The 22,660-nt window shown below is 35.2% G+C and overlaps 1 protein-coding gene across 2 annotated transcripts in view; it reads right to left on the bottom strand.

Moving 5' to 3' along the window:
• Positions 1-2,840: 2,840 nt before the first annotated feature.
• The window catches only part of LOC130223043 (podocan), a 36,800-nt gene continuing 16,980 nt past the window's right edge, over positions 2,841-22,660 (bottom strand). The window contains exons 2-4 of one of the 2 annotated variants that reach the window (XM_056455740.1): positions 6,917-6,998; positions 5,771-6,653; positions 2,841-5,117 (exon numbers count right to left, since the gene is read on the bottom strand). In XM_056455740.1, the coding sequence (XP_056311715.1) occupies positions 4,028-5,117; positions 5,771-6,653; positions 6,917-6,983 (2,040 nt within the window). In that variant the 5' untranslated portion in view covers positions 6,984-6,998 and the 3' untranslated portion in view covers positions 2,841-4,027. Of the gene's footprint in view, positions 5,118-5,770; positions 6,654-6,916; positions 7,067-22,660 lie in introns of those variants that run through there. The other variant, XM_056455741.1, reaches the window with a different exon arrangement.

Raw genomic sequence — 22,660 nt, 5'->3', positions numbered from 1 at the left:
AATTCTCTTCTACAATGAGCATTTTTCTCAGCCTCCTATGTTTATGTTTAGTTATTTCATGTTAAAAGCGATGAAAATAACCTATTCTTTGCCATAAAAGTGAAATTACTGAATCAAGACAAAGGAGCCTGAGAAAACTGCTAATATTAGAAGAAAATTTCAGATGGCACTAGAGGTTTTTGCATCTAAACTCTTCATATGTACTTTATAAGCACTAATAAACAGCCAATGTCCTAATAATAGGCAGGTAATAAACACTAGATATTAGTTCAAATTGTTACTTAAAATAAAGTGTTATTAATTTTTTCTAAAGTTATAGATTAGAGGTGTCCAATCTCGGTCCTAGAGGGCCGGTGTCCCGCATTGTAAAGCTTTAACTTCCTTCAACACACCTCTCTAGACGTTTTTTTGTACACCAAGAAAGAGCTTGATTAGCTAGTTCAGGTGGGTTTAATTGTGGTTTAATTGGGACCCTGTTATAGATTTTTAAGGGAACAAGTGTGATATAATAGGAAGTGGTAAATTGTGCAACCTTGATCTGCTAAACTGAGGAAAATTTGTCTTGCATCACCATATTTTTAACACTTGTCAGTTAAAAAGGCAAGGCAAGTTTATTTATATAGCACATTTCATACACAGTGGTAATTCAAAGTGCTTTACATAAACAGGAATAAAAGAGACAAGTATAAATAAAATAAAAACTAATAATATTAAACAGTTTTTCCATATTCTAAAACACTGGTGTATCATAATTTCTCATTTTACTCTGGGACTTCCCCACTCTGGTGATCACCCCCTCTTCCCCTCTGTAGACTTTTTTGGTACCTATTAATCTTGGACGTCTCCAACAGATTCATTTTTCACCTAGATTCGAAAAGTTAAGCTTTGAAGCTCTAATTACATGCCCCCCAATTTCAACTTCCTTCTGTAAGTAAATCGCACGGCCCCTGATTTCTACCCCCTCCCGGGAGTAGATTACTTTAGCTAGTCAAACGTAATAAAAGGTTTTTATCTCAGCCAGACGCCAGGGACTTTAACCCCCTCGCAACAGATTATCTGTGGCGAGTCACGTCTCAGATCCCACTTATTGTAATCACGCTGCTATCCCAAACAGATCTACCAGTATGGTGATGGCCCAAGTTAAATCTTTTAATTACAAAACACAGCTGTATCATATTTTCTCACTTTACTCTGGGACTTCCTATTCTGGTGATCACCCCCACACCCCCATCCGTGGAGTCAATAAAAATACTGTCATATAATTATCAGTTAGTTATAGTATAACACTTGAGGATTTTTTTAATTTAATTACATTTTTAACTGGACAGTAAAATGTAATTATGTCATAACAGATTTGTTAAGACATAAAATATATCAAAACATGAAAAAAACTGCTTGCAAATTTCACAATTAATTACAAAGAAACACCCAACCCCAGGCAACCCAACCCAACATTTTTAAGTTATATGACTGAAATAGTATTTTCTTCTAACATATTCTCCCAAAACCTTTTCTTATTCATTTCCATTTTTATAGTGTACAGTTTGTCCCTTTGTTATAGAAGATTCTGATCAAATAATTATAAGGATCATCTTTAACACTATACTATTTATTCATGCTTTCTATGCTATACTATCCACCCTCTCTCGCTTTTGCCAAACAAATCTGAATGGGTTAAAGTCAAATAAACTCATCAAGTAATAATAAAAGGAGTTTTAAAAAAGATAAATATCAGGGGTCAGGGTCCTGCTGGACTGTAGGGATGTTCTGGAAGAATCTCCTTCACCTTACTTAAATCCTCTCTTTTTTCCCCCTCAGTCTTCCTCTCTTCTTTTCCTCAGACTCTCTCTCTCTCACTCTTTCACTCTCTCTCTCTCCAGCTGTCTCCCAGTGCCACGTAGCTTTCCTGCATTATTAGACAGATGGAATTCACCAACCCTACACATGAAGCTGCGATTTGCTTTCTTTCCATCTCATTTCTCTCTCACTTTGTCACCCCCTTCCCCCCTCTTCACCTCTCCTTCCTTGTATTCCCTAACTCTTACACACACTCATACGGTTTGCTTAAATAGTCTCACTGAATTGAAACTAAAGACCGCAAGAGATTGGCAAGACCCTGTCAACTTTGTTCATATGCTAGAGCAGGAACATAATATGCATATGCTTTGAAACAAAAATATACATTTGAGACATATTTTATTAAGAACGGCCATTAAAAACCCACAATAATGTGAATAAAGAGAGCTGAATGATCAATGATGTGCAACTTTTTAAATGGAGCATATTAACTTTGTAATTCTTGACCAGAGAGAAATATTGAATCGTGTGCAAAGGTTTGTTAAAATATACTCTTCTGCCATCTATTGGTGAATACAACCATGTGCAAGTGTCTGTCAAGGTTGTATTTTGGACTCATCCTAAAAGCATAACCTTGAGGTACTCAAATATGTTAAACCAAACATGTTTATTTGCAGGAGATTTCTTTCTTAAACACACACACTGGAACTGCAGCCAATGGCATAGATGGACTGGCTAAGTCCCTGGTGTAAGAGAAAGAAACAGCCAAGAGCTCCTCGGCCAAATTCTGAATAATGCGCTTTTATTCACTTTAAATCTGGCACAAACAACCGCAGCCAATCAGCAAACCCCGCCAAGCACTTACCAAGAAAAATAAAACAAGCAATTTTTAGAAAAACACTACAGATAATGAGAAACATAGTGACAATTATGTATCAGCTCGATGTGAAGAATGTCCCATGTTGAATTTTTAACAGTACATATTTGGAGTGAAGAACCACTCAACATTAGCTGGAGAAGACAGAGATAAGACGACTGCCAAGTTACAAAAGTGAGTGATTTATTTTCAAATGTAAGACATGTTGTGTCACATCGAATTATAATACAATCTCAAAAACAAGTGGGACTGGGATATATCCAAACAAAACAACTCTGATCTCAGTCTTATTCAACATCTAGTCAAATTTCAGAGATGTAACAGCAGTTAACATCATCACAACCAATAACCCAGGCCACATACACTTAAATTCTGTTTTTGGCTATATTTGATCAAACCGAGTAGGATCTGTCTGCGGACTGCAAGACAGGGGCGTAACATGAAGGGGCCTTGTAGTACGTTAGAGGTGTAACAAAGTTATGGAGACATGTCAAAACTATGTTGTCGGCAAGATGGCGCTGTATATCAGTTATTAACGTCTACAACCTAAACCAAACCATCACAGTTATTAACGTCTATACCTACCTAGAGTTGTCACGATACTGGAATTCAATACCAATTGGTACTGAATTTAAAAAACATCCATTTCCCGCAAACCTTTAAGCGCCTTGGAGCATGCTCTTAAACTATTGTGCCAATGTGTACACCTGTTCAGCAGAAATGACTGTGATTGGCTGTGAAGGTCATCGGTTCATTGAACTCAGCGCTGTTTACTGAGTGTAAACACAAATACAGGGACACTGGAGCGTTTCAAAGTCACGTCGATCAGCTGGTTTGTCTGTAAGCTGACATACGAGCGATCCGCTGATGAATCGTGGCTTTAAATATAATAATATATCAACTGAATTGGTTGAGGATAAATCTGGAGAAAACTCTGAAAATGTTCTCTGGTAAGCCATCTTGCCAACTACATTTCATTGTAACATCTCGCATGGTTCAATGGGATCTCGATAACTGTTACAAGTTACACCCCTTCATCTTACGCCTCTGTCTTGCAGTCCGCAGGCAGATACACTTGATCAAATCAGAGAAGCAGCATCAGAAAAGTACTCAATATGTGTCAAGTAATGCACTACCCCTCATGGCCATCAAAACTATCTTCTACAGAGCTGAGCCTGCATATAGTTTGTGGCATTTCTGCCGTTTATATAGTTTATCACTAACTGCAATTTCTGACTCTTCATTCTATTGAAAGTAAGTTTGCCTAACTCATTATCACCCCAGATGCCATTGGCAAAAGTCACCTCTATCCATAGCTTGCCCCTTTTGTCCAGGGCTTCTCAATTTGTTAATTCAGTAAAGCTCCACCACTTGAAAGCCTCTAAGGCATCTGAAGGCCAGCGTGTCCAGATGACCCAGATCTATCATGTTATATTCCAGTTGCACCTTCACCAAGCGGCTCAGTGGGGACACATTGTCTCGACCCCAACAGAATGAATCACGTGGAATCGAGCGGATCTTGTTGTGCATAAATGTTGCAGAGTGCAGCCACAATGGGAGCTGCCGTGGTACCTGTTGTAAGGCATTGTAACTCATATCTAGCTGATGCAGAAGTGGGAGAACTCTGAAAGCACCAAGAGCCACTTTGGTGATTTTGTTTCTTGCTAAACCTAGGTGCTCCAGTTGAGGCATTGAAACAAAGGCATCCTTGGTAATACTTGAGATAAAGTTTCCTTCCAAGTTGAGGGTCTTTATGGTGTATGGTAGATGGCGAGGAACTTCCTTCAGTAAGTTGCCCTCTAGATTCAAACTCTCAAGGCCAGTGGCGTTCAATAGTGCTGCCTTTCCAAGCCCTTTATCGGTCAATCTGTTCAAACTTAAATCCAGAATCTGCAGCTCCGACTCTCCCCAGAACATGTCACCTTGTAAACGTTGAATGCGATTGCCTCTGAGATACAGTTCTCGAAGACTGAGGGGCAGCTGCATTGGAACAGAGGCGAGCTGGTTGTAGGACAGAGTGAGGGTCTGAAGGTTGACCAAAGAAAGAAGTACTCCTGGAGGGATTGTCGGCAGGGTGTTGTTGCTCAGGCTAAGGATTTGCAAACTTGGACAGCGTTCAAAAGCTGCATTGGACATCACACTTATTTGGTTCCGGTCCAGACGTAGCTCCTCAAGAGTAGCAGGCAGGTCTGTGGGGAAGCTTCGGAGAAGGTTCCGCTCCACATACAGTCTCTTGAGATGCTGAATCCCTTCGAAGGCTCTCTTGAGTGAGGAATCTGTTAAACGGTTGTTCCTTAACACCAGGAACTCCATGGAGTCATACTGGGAAAGCAAGTTTAACTGAATGCTATCAATTTTGTTGTTCATTAAGAGAATGTACCGGGAGTTGTACGGAATTCCATAAGGTATTTTGACCAGGTGTTTGTCGGAACACTGCACAACCCTGTAAAACAAGAGATTGATTTGAAGGTCAAATAACAGTGTAAAACGTTAAGGTCAGTTATTTAATGTTTGGTTAAGACAAGGGCTGGAAGTCTAGCTTCATTTTAGCTGCAAACATAATCCAATACACATAATAAAGCTAATCTCATCATGGGACCATTCACCCAAAAATGAAAAATTGCCATTATTTGCTCATTGTCCATCTGTACCTAACAAGTTTGAGTTTCTGAAAAACATATATCGAAGAAAGTTGGACAAAAAGCTACTTACATCAATAGTAGGAACAAAACATACTATGGATTTCAATGGCTGTTTTTCCCAACATTCTACAGTGTATTTTGTTTTGTGTTCAACAGAAGAAAGAAATTCAAGTTTAGGACCACTTCAGTGTGAGTAAATGGTGAGGAAATTTTCATTTTTGGGTAAACTATTATTTAAATGTCTTCAGGAGTACTAAAAACAACAACAGGCAAGTAAGTTTAACAAGAGGTTGGAGGTCAAAACAGCTCCATTACACCTGCCTGTACGTTTCAATTGAGTCTGAAGATCTTGATAATCTTGAAATTTTAGCATGTCTAATTAGTGTTGGAGATAAACTATAAAACACAATGACCCTAAAGGACACCCCTGGGTTAAGATGTAGTTGTCACATACCTCCCATAGCAGGAACACTCTGGTGGGCAGTAGTTATCTTCAAAATAAGGAAAATGCGAAGGAGTTGTTGGCTTGAGTTTCTGCTTATGATTTAACTTTTTAACTTTCTTTGCTTTTTTCGGAACTTTAGTTGTCTTCCTCGGCTTCCCCTTTACAGCCTTTTTTTTCTTCCCTTTCAGTGTTTTATTGTCTTTATGTTTGGCCACTTTGTTTTTTGCTTTGTCCGCAAAGGTACTGGGAAGGGCAATTGCAGTGGGTTCCGCTCTCGCTGCCAAGGCTGTGACTTCTACACTCACTTCCTCCTTTAAGTGGAACTCGGAGACATTCATCACAAGGAGTTCCACTTTAAGATCATCATTTGTGCTGCTTTCATTTAGTAATGTGGCTCCCATTGCATCTGGAGTGTGAAATTTTGGGTTTTCAACTGTGGTTTCAGATGAAAGGTTTGTATTGGTAATGACATAGAAGGTCTCTGGAGTTGATGCTGGTCTCTGTGGTGTGGAGGAGAATGATGGAGGTGGAGTAGCTGATTCTGTGAGCGGAACTGGATGGGATGTGATAGATATGCTAGAAGTGTTATATTCCTTCAGAGTTGGCCCAGTGACATCCAATGTGTCAGGTTCAACCAGACTCTGTCCTTGCTGCTTCTCTGTTTCCTTTGCATCCTCAATGAGCACCATTGTTTGCTCATTACTTTCTGTTTCTCTCGCACCATGTTCTTCATTACTATTGTCAGTTTCTTCTTCTGCACCATGAATTTTGACCTCTTCCTCACTTCTTTTCTCCTCTTCAGTGTTTAGAGCTTCAATGTACAGAGTAAGTCTCTGCTTTCCCCAAAGGTCACCTTCTGCAGATGCATTCTGCAAAACTGCCACAGTTACCCCTACAGAATAAAAGGTAATTCATCTTTATGACTTTTACAAACACAATATGTTTAAAAAAATAAATAATGGTTCAGTTATTATAGGACATTTGACAAATATATTGTAATTCCTTAGAAATATGATATAAGCGAATTACAGTCATATTTCTTAAGAATCCTGCTATTTTTTGTATTTCGACATGCATCTTTGAAACATTCTGAATATTTAACATTAAAACACAGATGAAAACTTATTTAAATTACTTCACTTCAAGAGTACTTACTTGGCTGAAGCACAGAAGCGTGTAAGGTCACAACAAAAATCCAGCACAGCAGCACGAGGGGCTTCATTTTTGGTTAAAAGGGCTAAGGAGAAGAAAGCAATCGTGTAACTAACAATGAAAAGTTCGAATAAAACCATCTGCTGTTATAAAAAAAAATCTGTGGCCATCAACCAAGCTCCAGGAGACTAAAATAAAAAATGTAAACACCTACGATTTTTAAAATGGCAGGCAACCACATTAAAGTTTCCAGAAAGCTTCCATTTACAAGCTGTAACTGATCATTTGAGCATAAATCCAGATCCTGAAGATTTTTTAATGAGGTCGGCCCAGCAGGCACGGCTTACCTGGAGTGTGTTCAAGGTGAGTATGTGGCATCCGTCCCTCATATGTATAAGTTTTTGTGCTCTGCAGACATGCTGGCTTTCTGCTTTACCGTCTTCACAGCATGACTGACTCAACACAAACAAATAGATGCGCATACGGACTAATGGACCCATTTAAAGACTCTCCCGTCTCCTTAATGCAAATTCCACATACACACTCAGGAAAATGACTCGGGAGTATTATAGCTCTCTTCAAAGATGCTTATCATTACGGGAATTTTCTCACTCACACACTAGATCCAAAAACAATCTAGCGGATCAATTCAGAGGAATGGAGATAGACATACTGAACTGAAAGGCCAAAGGTCAGGATTGATACTATTTGCCTTCATTTCACAGACACCGGTACACTGGCACTACAATGACAAGTGCTTTCCTGAGACTATGCGACCTTTGACCTTTCAATAGGATTGTGTGAGGTGCGTAGAGCTGTGTGAGGTGAGGCATAACAAAATATTCTAGACTGAAAATTCTGTAGAAAAGAAACGTTTTGTTCAACCTCTATTTGGTATTTTATTGTAACAGATGTCAAACCAAACAAATAAATTATTCAAAACCTTTGTCTCCAGAGATTCCTTCGCTTTTCTGAGGCATTTGAGCAAGCCGATGTCTAATTCTGACTCCTACTGTGTATCCCAGCAGAGCTTTAGCAGATGCAGCTTTATCCAGAGTGTGGGAAAACAAAAAAAGATGATTAAAATAAGATGTTTGCTGTCACCACCAAACAGCAGGAGAGGAGAGCGTGAGCTGGCAGGAAAATGCAGAGTTTTGGATAGTTTCACGATGCGTTTGCAACTTTGTCATACACTGTACGTCAGGCCTTCCATTAACTCTGCCAGAACATCTGACAGATTTACACAAATTGTTTTTACAGGCCAGCACAGCACAGCACCAGTTTATTTTTATTCAACTGCTTTCAGAATTGTCTGATTTTATTTTATTTTAGAAAAAAAAATTAATAATTATTTTTAATGGTTTTTTCACCTTTATTATGATAGGACAGTAGAAATTTCAGACAGGAAAGCATTGAGTGCAGAGAGAGGGGAAGGATCGGCAAAGGACCTCGAGCCGGGAATCGAACTCTAGTCACCATCAGCACGTCTGTGCTATATGTTGGTGCACAGTACCACTAGGCTATTGGCACAAAACGATAACCTTTTTTTCAGTAATTGCAAATCCTAAGTTGAAGTTATTAAACACGTTACTTCGAGAGAAAAAAATGTCACTGTATTTACATATAGAGGATATATTAAAGTGTCCACCTTAATATTAATAAAATAAAATAATAAATGACAAAATATGGACTGAATCTCCTATTCCACTATAAAATCTGTACTAGGCATGGGCCGGTATAAGATTGTGCCGGTATGATAACCTTGGATAAAAAGATCGTGGTTTCACGGTATTATGATTACAGCTCTAAAATATGTTCTTTTTAAATGTCTGGGTAAAAAACAAACAAAAAAATCCCTTTTTCAAATCCCTTTTGAACACAATATATTTTATTTTTAAGAAACATTTAAAATATTTTGGAACAATAGCTTTTGATGTGGAGGGTCTTGCTCTGCTGGAGATACTGTTGTCCTAAAAAACTAAATAAAATAGTAGCAAAAAACGGGTAAAAAAAACTGTACATATATCGTAGAAACGGTATAAAAGAACATTCTGACAGTTTTAAAAACTTGACCTTTCCAAACTGCAGTAAACCTTGAAACCGGTATCGTCCCATGCCTAATCTGTACTTATATAAATGAATAAATTATCATACAATATTTTATATTGTATATTATTTTATATATTATAAAATAACAACATATGAATCTGTTATATTGCAAGTCATTAGTGACAACTAAAAACTATTTTTTAAAGGCCAGTGGCCAAGTAAAATATAAAAAACAATTAATTAAGTACTTTGGGGTTGAACTTGGATCCTTGAATTAAGCCTTTTAGTATCAGCAAGTAACTCTTGCTCTATATATGACAAACTGTTGTAGCATTGAATGGCATTTCAGTGGGCCTCTTCTGCAAATCATTAAAAAAACATTAGTTTTTAAAAATGGTTTTGACATTTTATATATCAATATTGTTTCTGCACTTTACAGATTCTGTGTTTTTTCCTCCAAGGGTCACCTTAGCACCCTCTTGTGGCCCCCCTAAAAATTTTACTTTGCCTTTTAAATATGTCTCTGGCTAAATGTCTGTTTTTAAATCCATCCTACTGTACGTCTTGCCATTTTCTTTAGTGAGTTAAAAGTTTGCAGTCAAGCCTGTCGCTGGGCTTCTTAATGTAAAATCAATCTCCGGCCCACCACAAATACATGAAAACCTCATAACATCATGATGCATAAATAATACACATTCATTAAACCCTAATGCTTCAAGTGGCACTAAATGACTTGCGTGGTCAGCAATCTGACAGAATGAAGATCAGCTTGTGACTTATGAATCCATGGCTGAGCTCAATTCAAAACACGTTTTTGGAAAGATGTCTGTGATACATTACACTGTAAAGTGAGTAAACCCATTGCCTTAAAAATTACATGTTGATTTTACTTTTACAATTGAAAGTATTTCTGTTAAGAATTGTTAAATTAACTTTAATGTTAAAATTATGCACTTAGCTCATTTACTTAATAATTTGAAGTCAATGTGTTTCAACTAATCGCTTTTTACAGTGTATACAACTACAGATGGTACAGGGAGCACTCATTTCTTTAGATCAGTAACTTATATACAGTAATTCATTCATTTTCTTCTCGGCTTAGTCCCTTTATTAATCTGGGGTCGCCACAGCGGAATTAACCGCCAACTTATCCAGCATTTGTTTCACGCAGCGGATGCCCTTCCAGCTGCAACCCATCACTGGGAAACCCATACACACTTATTCACACACACACATACACTATCAATAACTTTAGCTTACCCAATTTACCTGTGCCGCATGTCTTTGGACTGTGGGGGAAACCGGAGCACCCGGAGGAAACCCACGCAAACGCATGGAGAACATGCAAACTTCACATAGAAACGCCAACTGACCCAGCCGAGGCTCGAACCAGCGACCTTCTTGCTACTTTACACTTTACACAATTTACCTACTAGTTTATTACCTGCCTATTATTAAGATATGAACTGTTTATTAACATTATGATCTTATTTTTCATCACTAATCCTACCCAATACCTAAACCCAATTAATAATAAGTATCTAATTGGGAGTTTGTTCGGCTAAAAGTCTTAATGTTTTTTTTAATATTGTGAATTGTATATTAAAATAAAGTGTGATCCATTTTTTAACCAATGTAGTCAACATACTGACATTGGTCAAGTTTGTTTCTCACCACAGGCTTGCTTGGTCTGGGACTTGTGGAGCTGCGCATTGATGGATTTGCTCTTCAGTGTTTGGACTTCCAGCAGTGAAATTTAAACCACACTGAACTGAACTAAACTGAACTCTGAAAACTGGACTGACACAGTTTCAATGTACTAGAACTTCTATGTTAAGCTACTTTGACACAATCTACATTGTAAAAGCGATATATAATAATAAATAAACATGAATTGAATTGTTCTCTCACAATTAACCACCAGAGGACGCTAAAGGACTGCTTAACTTTCAATCGTTTGCTCAGCTGGTCCATTCTGTTGTGTTGCTTAAGAATTCAGGCCAGAAGTGGATATACTGAACAAGTGGATTGTATCTTCAGCAAACTTTTCCAGCTACCTGTTTATGAAGTCGTCAGCAGCACACATAAAAATAGAAAACAATAGGACATTGAGAAATGTTCCTTCTTTGGTGTCAACAGCTTTATCCTGAAGTAGATAAGAAGAGCTCTGAAAAGAAAGGACAGTGTTTGTCTTACTATTATCTACCGGGATAACTAGAACAGCCTGTCCCAAAACAGACTACCTGTTTGGGTAAAGCTGCATCAACATTTTGGAAAAAATCAATTATAACAAGAGCTTATAATAGCTTCGAATGCAAGATGGTGTCATTGGTAGCCCAAACACTTGACTTGACGTTTGCTAAATGGCACATCTTGAGTTGCTTTAAACCTTTTGTGAGCTGTCCTTTGTGCATGTGCTAATGCCGTAATGACACACACCTGGTCAGGAGACAGCTGAACGGCCAGCTGTCCAATTACATTTACTCAAAGGACTGTAATTTCAACATGGCTTGTTGTTTATGACTGCAAATATCCTGAAATTAAAGCTGACAGGCTGGACTTTAAACCCAGCAGAGATGGTCAAAGACGGGTAATAGAAACCTCATGGTTGATTTTCTAATTCGACAATGCAGAGTGAAACAAAAGCAAATGTTTAGGCGTTCAAATGGATGGAACGGTGTGTGTTTGAGTGTGTGAGGGCTACATAAACAGTGATCCATCAATCTACTCGATAACAAAACCACTGGTTTTCACAAGTTTCTACTATAGCTTGCTATTAAATGTGAACCCTGAAGGTTAACCAACTCAAGCAAGCTTTAAATTTTACACTGTATTCTGCTTTAGTGTGCATGGAGATGTATCAAGCTACATTTATGAAGAGTGGCTGATTTAAAACTTATATGTGGCATGGTTGTGTTTTTTTTTTCCTGAGCCAAGGGTTTTTTTTAGTTGATGTCAATGGAAGTGCAGCGTTTGCATTGACTTTGTATGTAATTTATGTGCACAGATATACTTAAATTCTCATTTGCTGTGTTCCCAGCATCCAAATTCTGTGCAATTTAAATCCCATACGTGGTGTAAATATAAGTATAGTTCATTTTGATGCATGTGCATGGTTTATTCATATAAATGAACTAAGCTCAAATGTAGAACATCATTGATCATTGATGTAAACACGTAGTGTATTTGTATAGGTGAATGCATTAGCTCAAAAGCTTACTGAAGTTCTGGCACAAACAAAGTGCATTTGCATATATAGCTTAAAGAGATGCAAACGTGAATTCATACAGCTCAATGCAGAAGCCCAAAGTGTGCTTCAATTTTAATTCAAACACGTTCCCATAGATGATTCTAAAGTATACTTTAGATTTAATGAAAGGATGTGCCATAGTCATACAGCTGAATGCACGAACTCAAACTATATCAGTTTCAACCCAAACATATGTAGCGTAGAGTATTCATACAGCTGAACAGAACTTGAAGTGTACGAAGTTATGCTTATTTAAAAGCAAATGCTTAAAATATACTACAGCTCTTAGGCAAACACTTAGCTCATGGATAGCTAAATGTGTAAGCCCACAAACAAACTTAAGTACACTTCAATTTTGGCATAAATGCTTAGAACAGGCTAACATACAACTATGAAAAAATCAGGAATCTTCTGCTAAAGGTATATTCCAGCCTGATCTCACGAGAAAACGTAAGTATTTTATGTTTTGTCAGTTTAGTGGCTAATTCGTTTGAATTCGTACAAGTTCAGTCGTACGAAAATGTACGATTTTAAAAAGGGGGCAACCCCACCCCTAAACCAAACCATCATTGGGTGATTAGCAAATTGTACAATATTGTACGAATTAGATCATACAAATTGATACGAATTAGCCACTAAATCAAAAAGTTACGAATTGCCGTGAGATTGTGTTGAATATTCATACAAAACACATTTCTCAATTCCAACATGCTACTTTTCCATAGTTGTCTATGTAAACTTGATATGCAGGAACGTGTCTTTTGAAGCACCTTGCACATGAGTGCCACATTTTTAAGACGCCGTGTCAGGTTAAAAACGTGATAATAACTTGACTTTTACAAATAATACAATACATTGGTGCCTCGTTATTCGCGGGAGTTACCTTCCCACAATCCAGAAAAAGAAAAGCCCCCTGATTTTTACCACGCTTTCAGATTTGACCACATTCTCACCCTGTTATTTAATTGTTTATTTTATTTTTTAGCTTTTGTTTTTTGTCGTACTTGCTTTCTGGAACCGTTCTTCACCGAGCTCAAACCTTGTTGTCGCGGTCAACTCCGCTCTGCCGAAATACGTGTTGAGCTACCCGACAAACTGGTAACAGCCGCCCATACGGAGGTAAGCGGTCAGCTGGTGAGCGTGAAAAGGAACAGCATCATACCACCCCGTGGCGTTCGTTTTAAAGATGAAATGCAGCCATTCGTAGCTCTGGTTACATAATTTGCGGTCTCCAGAAACTTATATAGGGCTACGTTTTCAGAATGAGTTTATGTTGAAAAAATGAGTAAATCCAATGAATCAATTTGAGTGTTGTTAAACTAAACTAGATGAATGAGATGTGTGTTTTTTTTGTGCTAAAGCACCCAGAACAAACATATCACAGCTGCTTATTAAACGTAAATTGACGAATGGCCAAAGCCAGTGGTTGGAAAGCCCATAAAGGCCCCCTGATTTCCATTGTGGATCCTGTCCACCTTGGGCATATCAAAGCTTAGTGGTATTGACCTTACACTCACACACACCTGGGTCTCTCATAGAGTAATTCAACCACCAAGGATGTGCTTTCCGGTTTCATGTGCAGCCCAATTGGACTACGGTATCACTTTCAATAGAAAACCAACAGTTTCTGCTGAAACTAGAGATATTTCTACTGGAAACAGAAAGGAAAAAGGAGAACACAATGACATTGACTGAGAATAGGACACCGCCGCTGCCCCTGTTCCCCTCAAACAAACCCCCATCTGCCCTTCTCTCTGTCTGTCTGCTTGGGGTCGGGCTTGAAAGGTCACAGGTCACAGACAGCAATCAATTTGTTTGTGTCAGGCTCATACAGTAGAGCGAATGAACTCTTATCTTTATATGCACATAAAACCTTATCGGGTTTCTGAGCATCTGATGCCTCTAACAACGGGACAGTCTGTCTGCTGCTTATGTCTCTGAGAGAAAAGCCTGTGTAAATGTTTAATCACAGCTCACCGCTAATTCTGGCTCGCTCTCAAAACTCAGAGCCGATCACTAAGAAATCTAAAGCAGCACTTTAATATCTCCTTATTCCTGGATGAACGGATACTGACCGCACAATGACCAGTCATACATACGCAAATGCCGGTGGTGGACAGGAACTAAGTATATTTTATTTCACTAAACTGGAGTATGTTTTTAAAGTATCTGTAATTAATCACTGAATCAAATGATATGGTCAAAGGGAGACTCTAGTAAACAATTCACAAACTGATTCAAAATCAAATAAGTCGAAAATAAGATTTCAGAGTCAGTGCTTGTGACTGATAGCAAGTTACTGATGTCAAATTTCTTTTATGAGTGCCAGGATTTATTATTGTGAATAAAAAATCATATTTAGGTCACGACTGTAAGTTGTTTGTGAACTAAATCTGGTGTTAAAGGTTGAGCTGTTTAAGCTGTGTAAAATGCTTGAATGTGGACATGTCCATTTTTGTGTATTACTGCATTAATGGTGTAGGTTTTATTTAAAAACTAAACACATTCATTAAAAAAACACATATTAATGCTCGTGCATTTTACCAAACTATGTAGCAACACAAACAGTAGATTTAAAAATGTATATCTACTAAAAATGTCAACATATTTTGACTATGCAACATACAGTTGACGTCAGAATTATTAGCACCCCTGAATTATTAGCCCTCCTGTTTATTTTTTCCCCAATTTCTGTTTAACAGAGAGAAGATTTTTTTTAACACATAATAGTTTCTAAATAATTTCTAAACATAATAGTTTTAATAACTCATTTCTAATAACTGATTTATTTTATCTTTGCCATGATGACAGTAAATAATATTTTACTAGAAATTTTCAAGACACTTCTATACAGCTTAAAGTAACATTTAAAGGCTTAACTAGGTTAATTAGGTTAACTAGGCAGGTTAGGGTAATTAGGCAAGTTATTGTATAATAATGGTTTGTTCTGTAGACTATCGGAAAAAAATAGCTAAAAGGGGCTAATAATTTTGACCTTGAAATGGTTTTTAAAAAATTAAAAACTGCTTTTATTCTTGCCGAAATAAAACAAATAAGACTTTCTCCAGACAAAAAAATATTATCAGCATTTTTTTTTGTTATATACTATGCTGTTTGGTATATTTTTGTAATGTTCACACTTGAAATTTGACGAATAATCATGTATTATTGTTATTTGTGCATGATGTTTTGGTAATGAAACATTTGGTAACCATTTAGTTTAAGTATTTTTAATTAACTTTTAAACCCTAACCATAATAATTAACTATACTGGTTTATTACCAGCCCATTATTAAGATATTGGTTGTTTATTAGTACTTAAAATACCCACCTAAACCCATTTATAAGCAGCTAATTAGTAGTTTGAGCTAAAAGTCTTTGTTAATGCTTTGTTAAAAGTGAGAAAAAAGTGAGCACCCTTGTGCACGGTTCAAATTTACTACCCTTTTGTTATGTTAGGGATGAAAACATCCACTAAACTGTTCAAAAAGTGCATCAGAATTTTTTTTTTTTTCATTTTTTTTTTGGCATAGATCTGTTAATCAACCTCAGTCCTGATCAAAACTACTAAACTGTTTAGAAAATTACAGGATTTTAACTCTTTAATTGTCAAATTCACAAATGATGTCACTGATTTGGTAAAAAAAAACACACTAAATGATGTATTTTCAATGTAAAAAGTATTTTTTTTTTTTTTACCTTTTATCATAGTCTTGGTTTTGTAATAAAAATGTAGTTATAATGGAGGTCAATGGGGCAAAAACAGCCACCAACAGTAAATTAGGAAAAAAAAAAAAGAAAATTAATCAAAAACAATGCATCAAAGACAATGTTGTTTCACATGTCCAAGACTGTGATAAAAGGTAAAAAAAATACCACTATTACTTTTTATATTGAATATACGTCATTTTGTGTGTGTTTTTCACCAAATCAGTGACACCATTTATGAATTTGGTAATTAAAGAGTTAAAATCCTGTAATTTTCCAAGCAATTTAGTAGTTTTCATCAGGACTGAGGTTGATTAACAGATTTATGCAAAAATATTTATCTGATGCATTTTTACAGCAGTTTAATTTAGTGGACATTTTCATCCCTAACATAACAAAGGGTAGTAAATTTGCCCAGAGTGTATCGTTGAAATTTATTTTCTCAAAATATGTGTCAAAATAAGATTCGTCACCAAAAATCATTCCGCTAGCTGAAACACAGAAAAAGTTATGGGCAAATTAAGACTCAAAATCACCCCAGAGTGGATGAAAACATCCCCAACAGTACATAAGGATTAAAATAAAGTGTGACCAACTTCTTGTAACATAATACACTTTTAATATTTAATATTTAAGTGCATACACAAAATTGTAATTTAAGTTTGTAATTGTTTTCTTGCCAAATAAATAAATCTTCAATAATAAATGTTTTCATTTTAACACTCAAATACATTAAACATCCAGTACTTCGACTCACATAAAAATCAAAATGATGACTTTATTATCTACTTTTACTCAATTATTAGATTTTTGTGTATTTAGTTTTACAACTAACAAACACAGACTTTTACGCACTTTGCTAGCCTAGAAAATCCAAATATTTTCACTGATCCATCCTTCTTTCATGAGATCTATGAGGCCTGAAGCGAGGCCCCCGACAAGGCCCCTGCTCTGTTGTCTTAACCTTGTCTAGAATATCCCAGCATATTACTGCTCTCTTCATGTTTTCATTGGACATGTGGATCAGTCGATGTGTGGAGAGGAACTGAAAGTCTTTGGAAAGCACTGAGAGCAATAAAAAAAAGATACAAGATGTGTTGAAAGAGAAATTGAGATACATGCGTCATGTTGTTGACGAAAGGAACATTTATAACGCAAGTTCTACCAACTGCAGGGTCACTGAACATTATACTTTTAAAAATACTAGTATCATCAAAGTATAAATCAGCCTGGACACAAACGCATAGCTTATTTTAATAGCTGAATGCAGAATCTGAAAATAAACGTTCAGTTCTGACACAAATACTTGGCTTATTCTTTGTATATTTGTATTCAGTTGTGCGACAAAAAAATGTAAAGTTTAGATATAACTGAATGCATAAGCACAAAGATTTAATAAAAATACTAGTATTGATTAAGTCTTTACCAACTATGCTTGTTCAACCTGATCAAATATTATTTTTGCTTTTAAATATATAACATTTCTTTTATAATAAATATATACACTTAAAATATACTTGATTGAACGAACATAATGACATCACCTATTTACTGTATAACTGCAGGTTAACTTTTATATAATAACTTTAACTGTTAAAAGCTATTAGTTACTAGTTAATTAGTTAAAGTTATTAGTAACTTATACAGATATAGTATCTAATACCCTTAAATTTTCTGATTTTGATTGTAATACAATAATGTGCACCTTTTGTAAAGCTGCTCTGAAACAATCATTTTTGTAAAAGCCGTTATAGAAATAAACTTAAATTGAACTTAATATACTACTTGTTCAAATTCTTAACTTTGGTGAGTTTATGTATATATGATTATAATTATAATACATTTTTTGTTTTATATTTGTCTCTGTAAAAAATCCATTGTACAAATTGAAAACTCAATTTAAAATTTTAAGTTAGGTGGACATATTTTGTGTTTAATTTATTCATAAAAACGATTTTTCTGCATGCTTGGAACTGTTTGTTCAATGAAAGGTAAAAAAAAATTATCAGTTAAGGAGACTTCTAATTTTAATTTCCTAACCCGAGCCTCACTGTAAAAATTAAAAGTTGAGTTTTTAAAGCAACCAGATGCAAATAAATTTGGAGTTTATTAAGCTTGAGTGGTTAAATTTGTGCCAAATAATTCCGTAAAATATACTTGACTTAAACTAGCCTTTTCAGTCAACTTAAAAAAATTATTTCAATCAACTTCACAACTTCAATCACTGAAGCTTAATAAACTCAAAATTTATTTGCAGCTGGTTGCTTTAAAAATTTCACTCAACTTTTTATTTTTTTTACAGTGTAATTGATCACAGTGAATACTACACATACAGACATTATTATATTCTATATGTACACATTCTGTATAGCCATATCACACAAACAAAGAAGTATTGTTAGCCTATATTAAAATATACAAATGGCTTTATCTACACTGTAAAAAAATCTGTTAATGTAAACATAACAGAGGTTAAATTACAGAAATTTACTGTAAATGTAATTTTAATGTAATTTCTGTAATTAATCGGCTGTTATTATATGGTAAATTTCTGTAAGTTAACGTCCGTTATTTTATGGTAAATTTCTGTAAGTTAACGTCCGTTATTTTATGGTAAATTTCGTTAATTTATCGGCTGTTATTTTATAGTAAATTTGTGTAATTTAACGGCTGTTTTTTTACGGTAAATTTCTGTAACTTAACGTTCGTTACTTTACAGTCAATTTATGTAATTTAACAGCCGTTATTTTACGGTACACTTATGTAACTTAACGTCTGTTATTTTATGGTAAATTTCGTTAATTTATCGGCTGTTATTTTATAGTAAATTTGTGTAATTTAACGTCCGTTATTTTACAGTAAATTTCTGTAACTTAACGTTCGTTATTTTACAGTAATATTCTGTAATTTAACAGCCATTATTTTATGGTAAATTTCTGTAATTTAACAGTCGTTATTTGACTTTTTTTACTGAAAAAAAGGTATAAAAAAGATTTTTTTTACAGTGTAAAAGCAAATCTATTTTTAAAAATTCAATAAAATTTATTATAAAACCAAGTCTTTTCAGCTCCACATTTCCCGGAGCAGCAAAATAAAGCATTTGAATTACTTGTCTATAGACTACAGAAATATATCTGACCCCAAATCAAATCAGACGAGCATTAAGGTCAGAGCTGAGTAAGTTTGTGTCAATGACGAGAAGTGGCACGCTTGACTCCCCTTTTACCATGGAAGAATGGGACTGATGTAAAAGACAGAGCAATCTATATAATGGAGCTCTCTGTATCTGTGAGGATTATTAAAAGCATGAACACAGACGGACGCATATAGGCATTGTATTGATCTGTGCTCATATGTGGGACGCCAGAGACCAAGACACAGCTGCCGATCTTCTGAAGATAATGCAAAATACAAAGGCAGAGAGATGCGCACAGATTTGCAGAGAGCTGCTTGAAAGCCTGTCAAGTTAGACTGTGATTTTAAGTTCTGCTGAAACCTGCAGCATGAATATTCAGATGACCATATGTACAGAGCGTATGTGTGTGTGTGTGTGTGTGCGCGTGTGTGTATTTAGCCTCAGCTGAAGGCAGAACACCATATGCTTCATGACGCTTGTATCAATGCTGGATTGCCCAATCAATCAAACACACACAGTCTTAGAAGATACACAGAAAAGAAATCAAATATGCACTCAAAATAGCTGTGATTCGATTATGAATATAAATATTCTAACTGTTAAAACATTTAAAATTTAGATAATTTTATCAGCAAACTAACTTGGCAATTTCAAAATGACCCATATTTCATTTAAGGGAGACAGCATTTAAAAGACAGATTTCACATGTAAACATCACATTTCTGATTGCTTCAAATAATCTTCCAATAAATATGTTTAAAAATAACTTAAAATGAGCAAGAAACATGATAAAGATATTTATAATATTTAAGATTTATATAAATGAGTTTATTACAATAAAATATTGATTTCTGGTACACTATGTTGTCTAAAAATTAATGTAAACATGTCTGAAACATGACCCAAACACAACTATATCGCAAATTCAGAGAATATGAGAATTTTATAGAGTCTACAATTTGTTTTCCATACAGGTATATACTCTATGCTACAATATTATAAGGTAAAAATGTGATTTCTGCAATCATATTTTTGGTAAATGTACTGTTCCATGCACACCATAAAAACTTGACTTCTGAAAGTGAGTAAAAACAGAGTTATCTGTTTTTTGCAAATAAACATACATAGTCATCTGTCTTTTATAAAGTCTATACTGATATATAAGTATATAGATGTACTGAAATACCTATACTGATACGTAGATAGTAGCTAAATACATTATAATAAATAAGTCCTTGAAGATCTGCCTTGACATTTTAACTGTAGCTGAAAGTTATTCACTGTAAAAATAAAAACATTAAAATCAGTTTATTAACAGTTTCCATATTTTGTGCTTATTTATGGTTATGAATTGCATTATGGGACATTGATCTATGCTCTACTGACTTTTAATGTTGAAAATTCAACTTTGCAGTTTAACAAAGTGACTTTTACTGGCATTTTAGTAGTTTAAAAATTGTATAAGAAATATTGTACAGAAATAAGTCCATAAAATAACAGAAAACCCACTGGCAATTTATTAACAGGTTTTTGTACCTTAACTTAAAACACCAACTCAGACAACAAATCACTTCAAATAGTTTCAATAAAACTCACTCTTTCAAACTTTTCAACATCAAAAGTTGTTAGAGTAAAGATCAATGACCCAGCATTTTATCAGTAAACTAACTTAGCAATTTCTAAATGTACCATATTTGATTTGATTTAAAAGAGACAGGATTTAAAAGACAAAATGTTACGTATAAATATCACCTTTCTCTCTGTTCTTCAACTGAAGATTTAGAAAATTTACTTGAAAAATAAAGAAAAAAGAAAAATAAATATATTCTTAAATATATAAATTAGTTTATTCCAATCAAATATTGATTTCTGGTGCACTGTGTTGTCTAAAAATGAATATACACATGTCTGAAATGTTCCACTTTATTATGTAATAAAAAAATATCTAAAAGAGGATTAGAAAAAAACCCTGTTTACTCAAACACAGCAATATATATGCAAATTCAGAGAATATGAGAATTTTCTAGTGTCTTCTAATACAGATTTATTTCATACAGAGTTATACTACTATAAAAACATATAAAAACATGATTGCTGACAATTACTAAACAGCAATCAAATTTATGGTGATTGTAATGTTCCACACACATCACAAAAATCATGATATCAGATTAATTGGAGTTCACCTGTGGTAAATTCAGTTGATTGGACATGATTTGAAAAGGCATACACCTGTCTATATAAGGTCCCAGGGTTGACAGTGCATGTCAAAGCACAAACCAAGCATGAAGACAAATGAACTGTTTGTAGACCTCGAAGACAGGATTGTCTCGAGGCACAAGGCTGGGGAAGGTTACAGAAAAATTTCTGCTGCTCTGAAAGTTCCAATGAGCACAGTGGCCTCCATCATCTGTAAGTGAAAGATGTTTGGAACCACCAGAACTCTTCCTACAGCTGGCTGACCATCTAAGCTGAGTGATCGGGGGAGAAGGGTTCTTAGTCAGGAAGGTAATCAATAACCCTATGGTCACTCTGTCTGAGCTCAGAGACATCCTGAATGAAAACCTGCTTCAGAGTGCTCTTGACCTCAGACTGGGGCGACGGTTCATCTTCCAGCAGGACAATGACCCAAAGCACACTGCCAAAATATCAATGGAGTGGCTTCACAACAACTCGGTGAATGTCCTTGAGTGGCCTAGTCAGAGCCCAGATCTAAATCCTATTGAACATCTCTGGAGAGATCTGAAAATGGCTGTATACTGTTGCTTCCCACCCAACCTGACATAGCTTGAGACGTACTGCAAAGAGGAATGGGCAAAAATTCCCAAAGACAGGTGTGCCAGGCTTGTGGCATCATATTCAAAAAGCCTTGAAGCTGTCATCGCTGCCAAAGGTGCATCAACAAAGTATTGAGCAAAGGCTGTGAATACTTATGTACAATACATGTGATTTTTCAAGTTTTTTAGTTTTAATAAATTTGCAACAATTTCAAAAATCTTTTTTCACATTGTCATTATGGGGTATTGTGTGTACAGTTTTGAGGAACTAAATTAATTTAATCCATTTTGGAATAAGGCTGTAACATAAAAAATGTGGAAAAAGTGAAGCGCTATGAATACTTTCCAGATGCACAGTATACTGTCATATAAGTATATATATATATATATATATATATATATATATATATATATATATATATATATATATATATATATATATATATATATATATATACTGATATACCTATACTGGAGATAGTAGCTAATTACAATATTATAAATAGGTCCTCGAAGATACCAAAATTTACATCTACCTTGATATTTGAACTGAAGCTGAAAGTTATTTACGGTTCATAAACCATTTCCATATTTTCTGCTAATGTACACATATTAATTGCATTATGGGATCTTAATCTCTGCTCTGTTGACTTTTAATGTTGAAAATTAAACTTAACAGTTCAGTTTAACAAAGTGACTTTTAGGACATTTTAGTAGTTTAAATAAGGTTTCAGACCTATTGTACAGAAATAAGTCCATAAAACAGTAGAAATTGTAATTTATTACCAGGTTTTTGTACCTTAAGGCAAAGCAAGTTTATTTATATA

Source organism: Danio aesculapii, chromosome 4, assembly GCF_903798145.1.
Source record: "Danio aesculapii chromosome 4, fDanAes4.1, whole genome shotgun sequence".
Taxonomy (NCBI): Eukaryota; Metazoa; Chordata; class Actinopteri; order Cypriniformes; family Danionidae; genus Danio; species Danio aesculapii.
The sequence above is the reverse complement of the archived record's forward strand: the minus strand, read 5'-3'. Positions and strand labels throughout refer to the sequence as shown.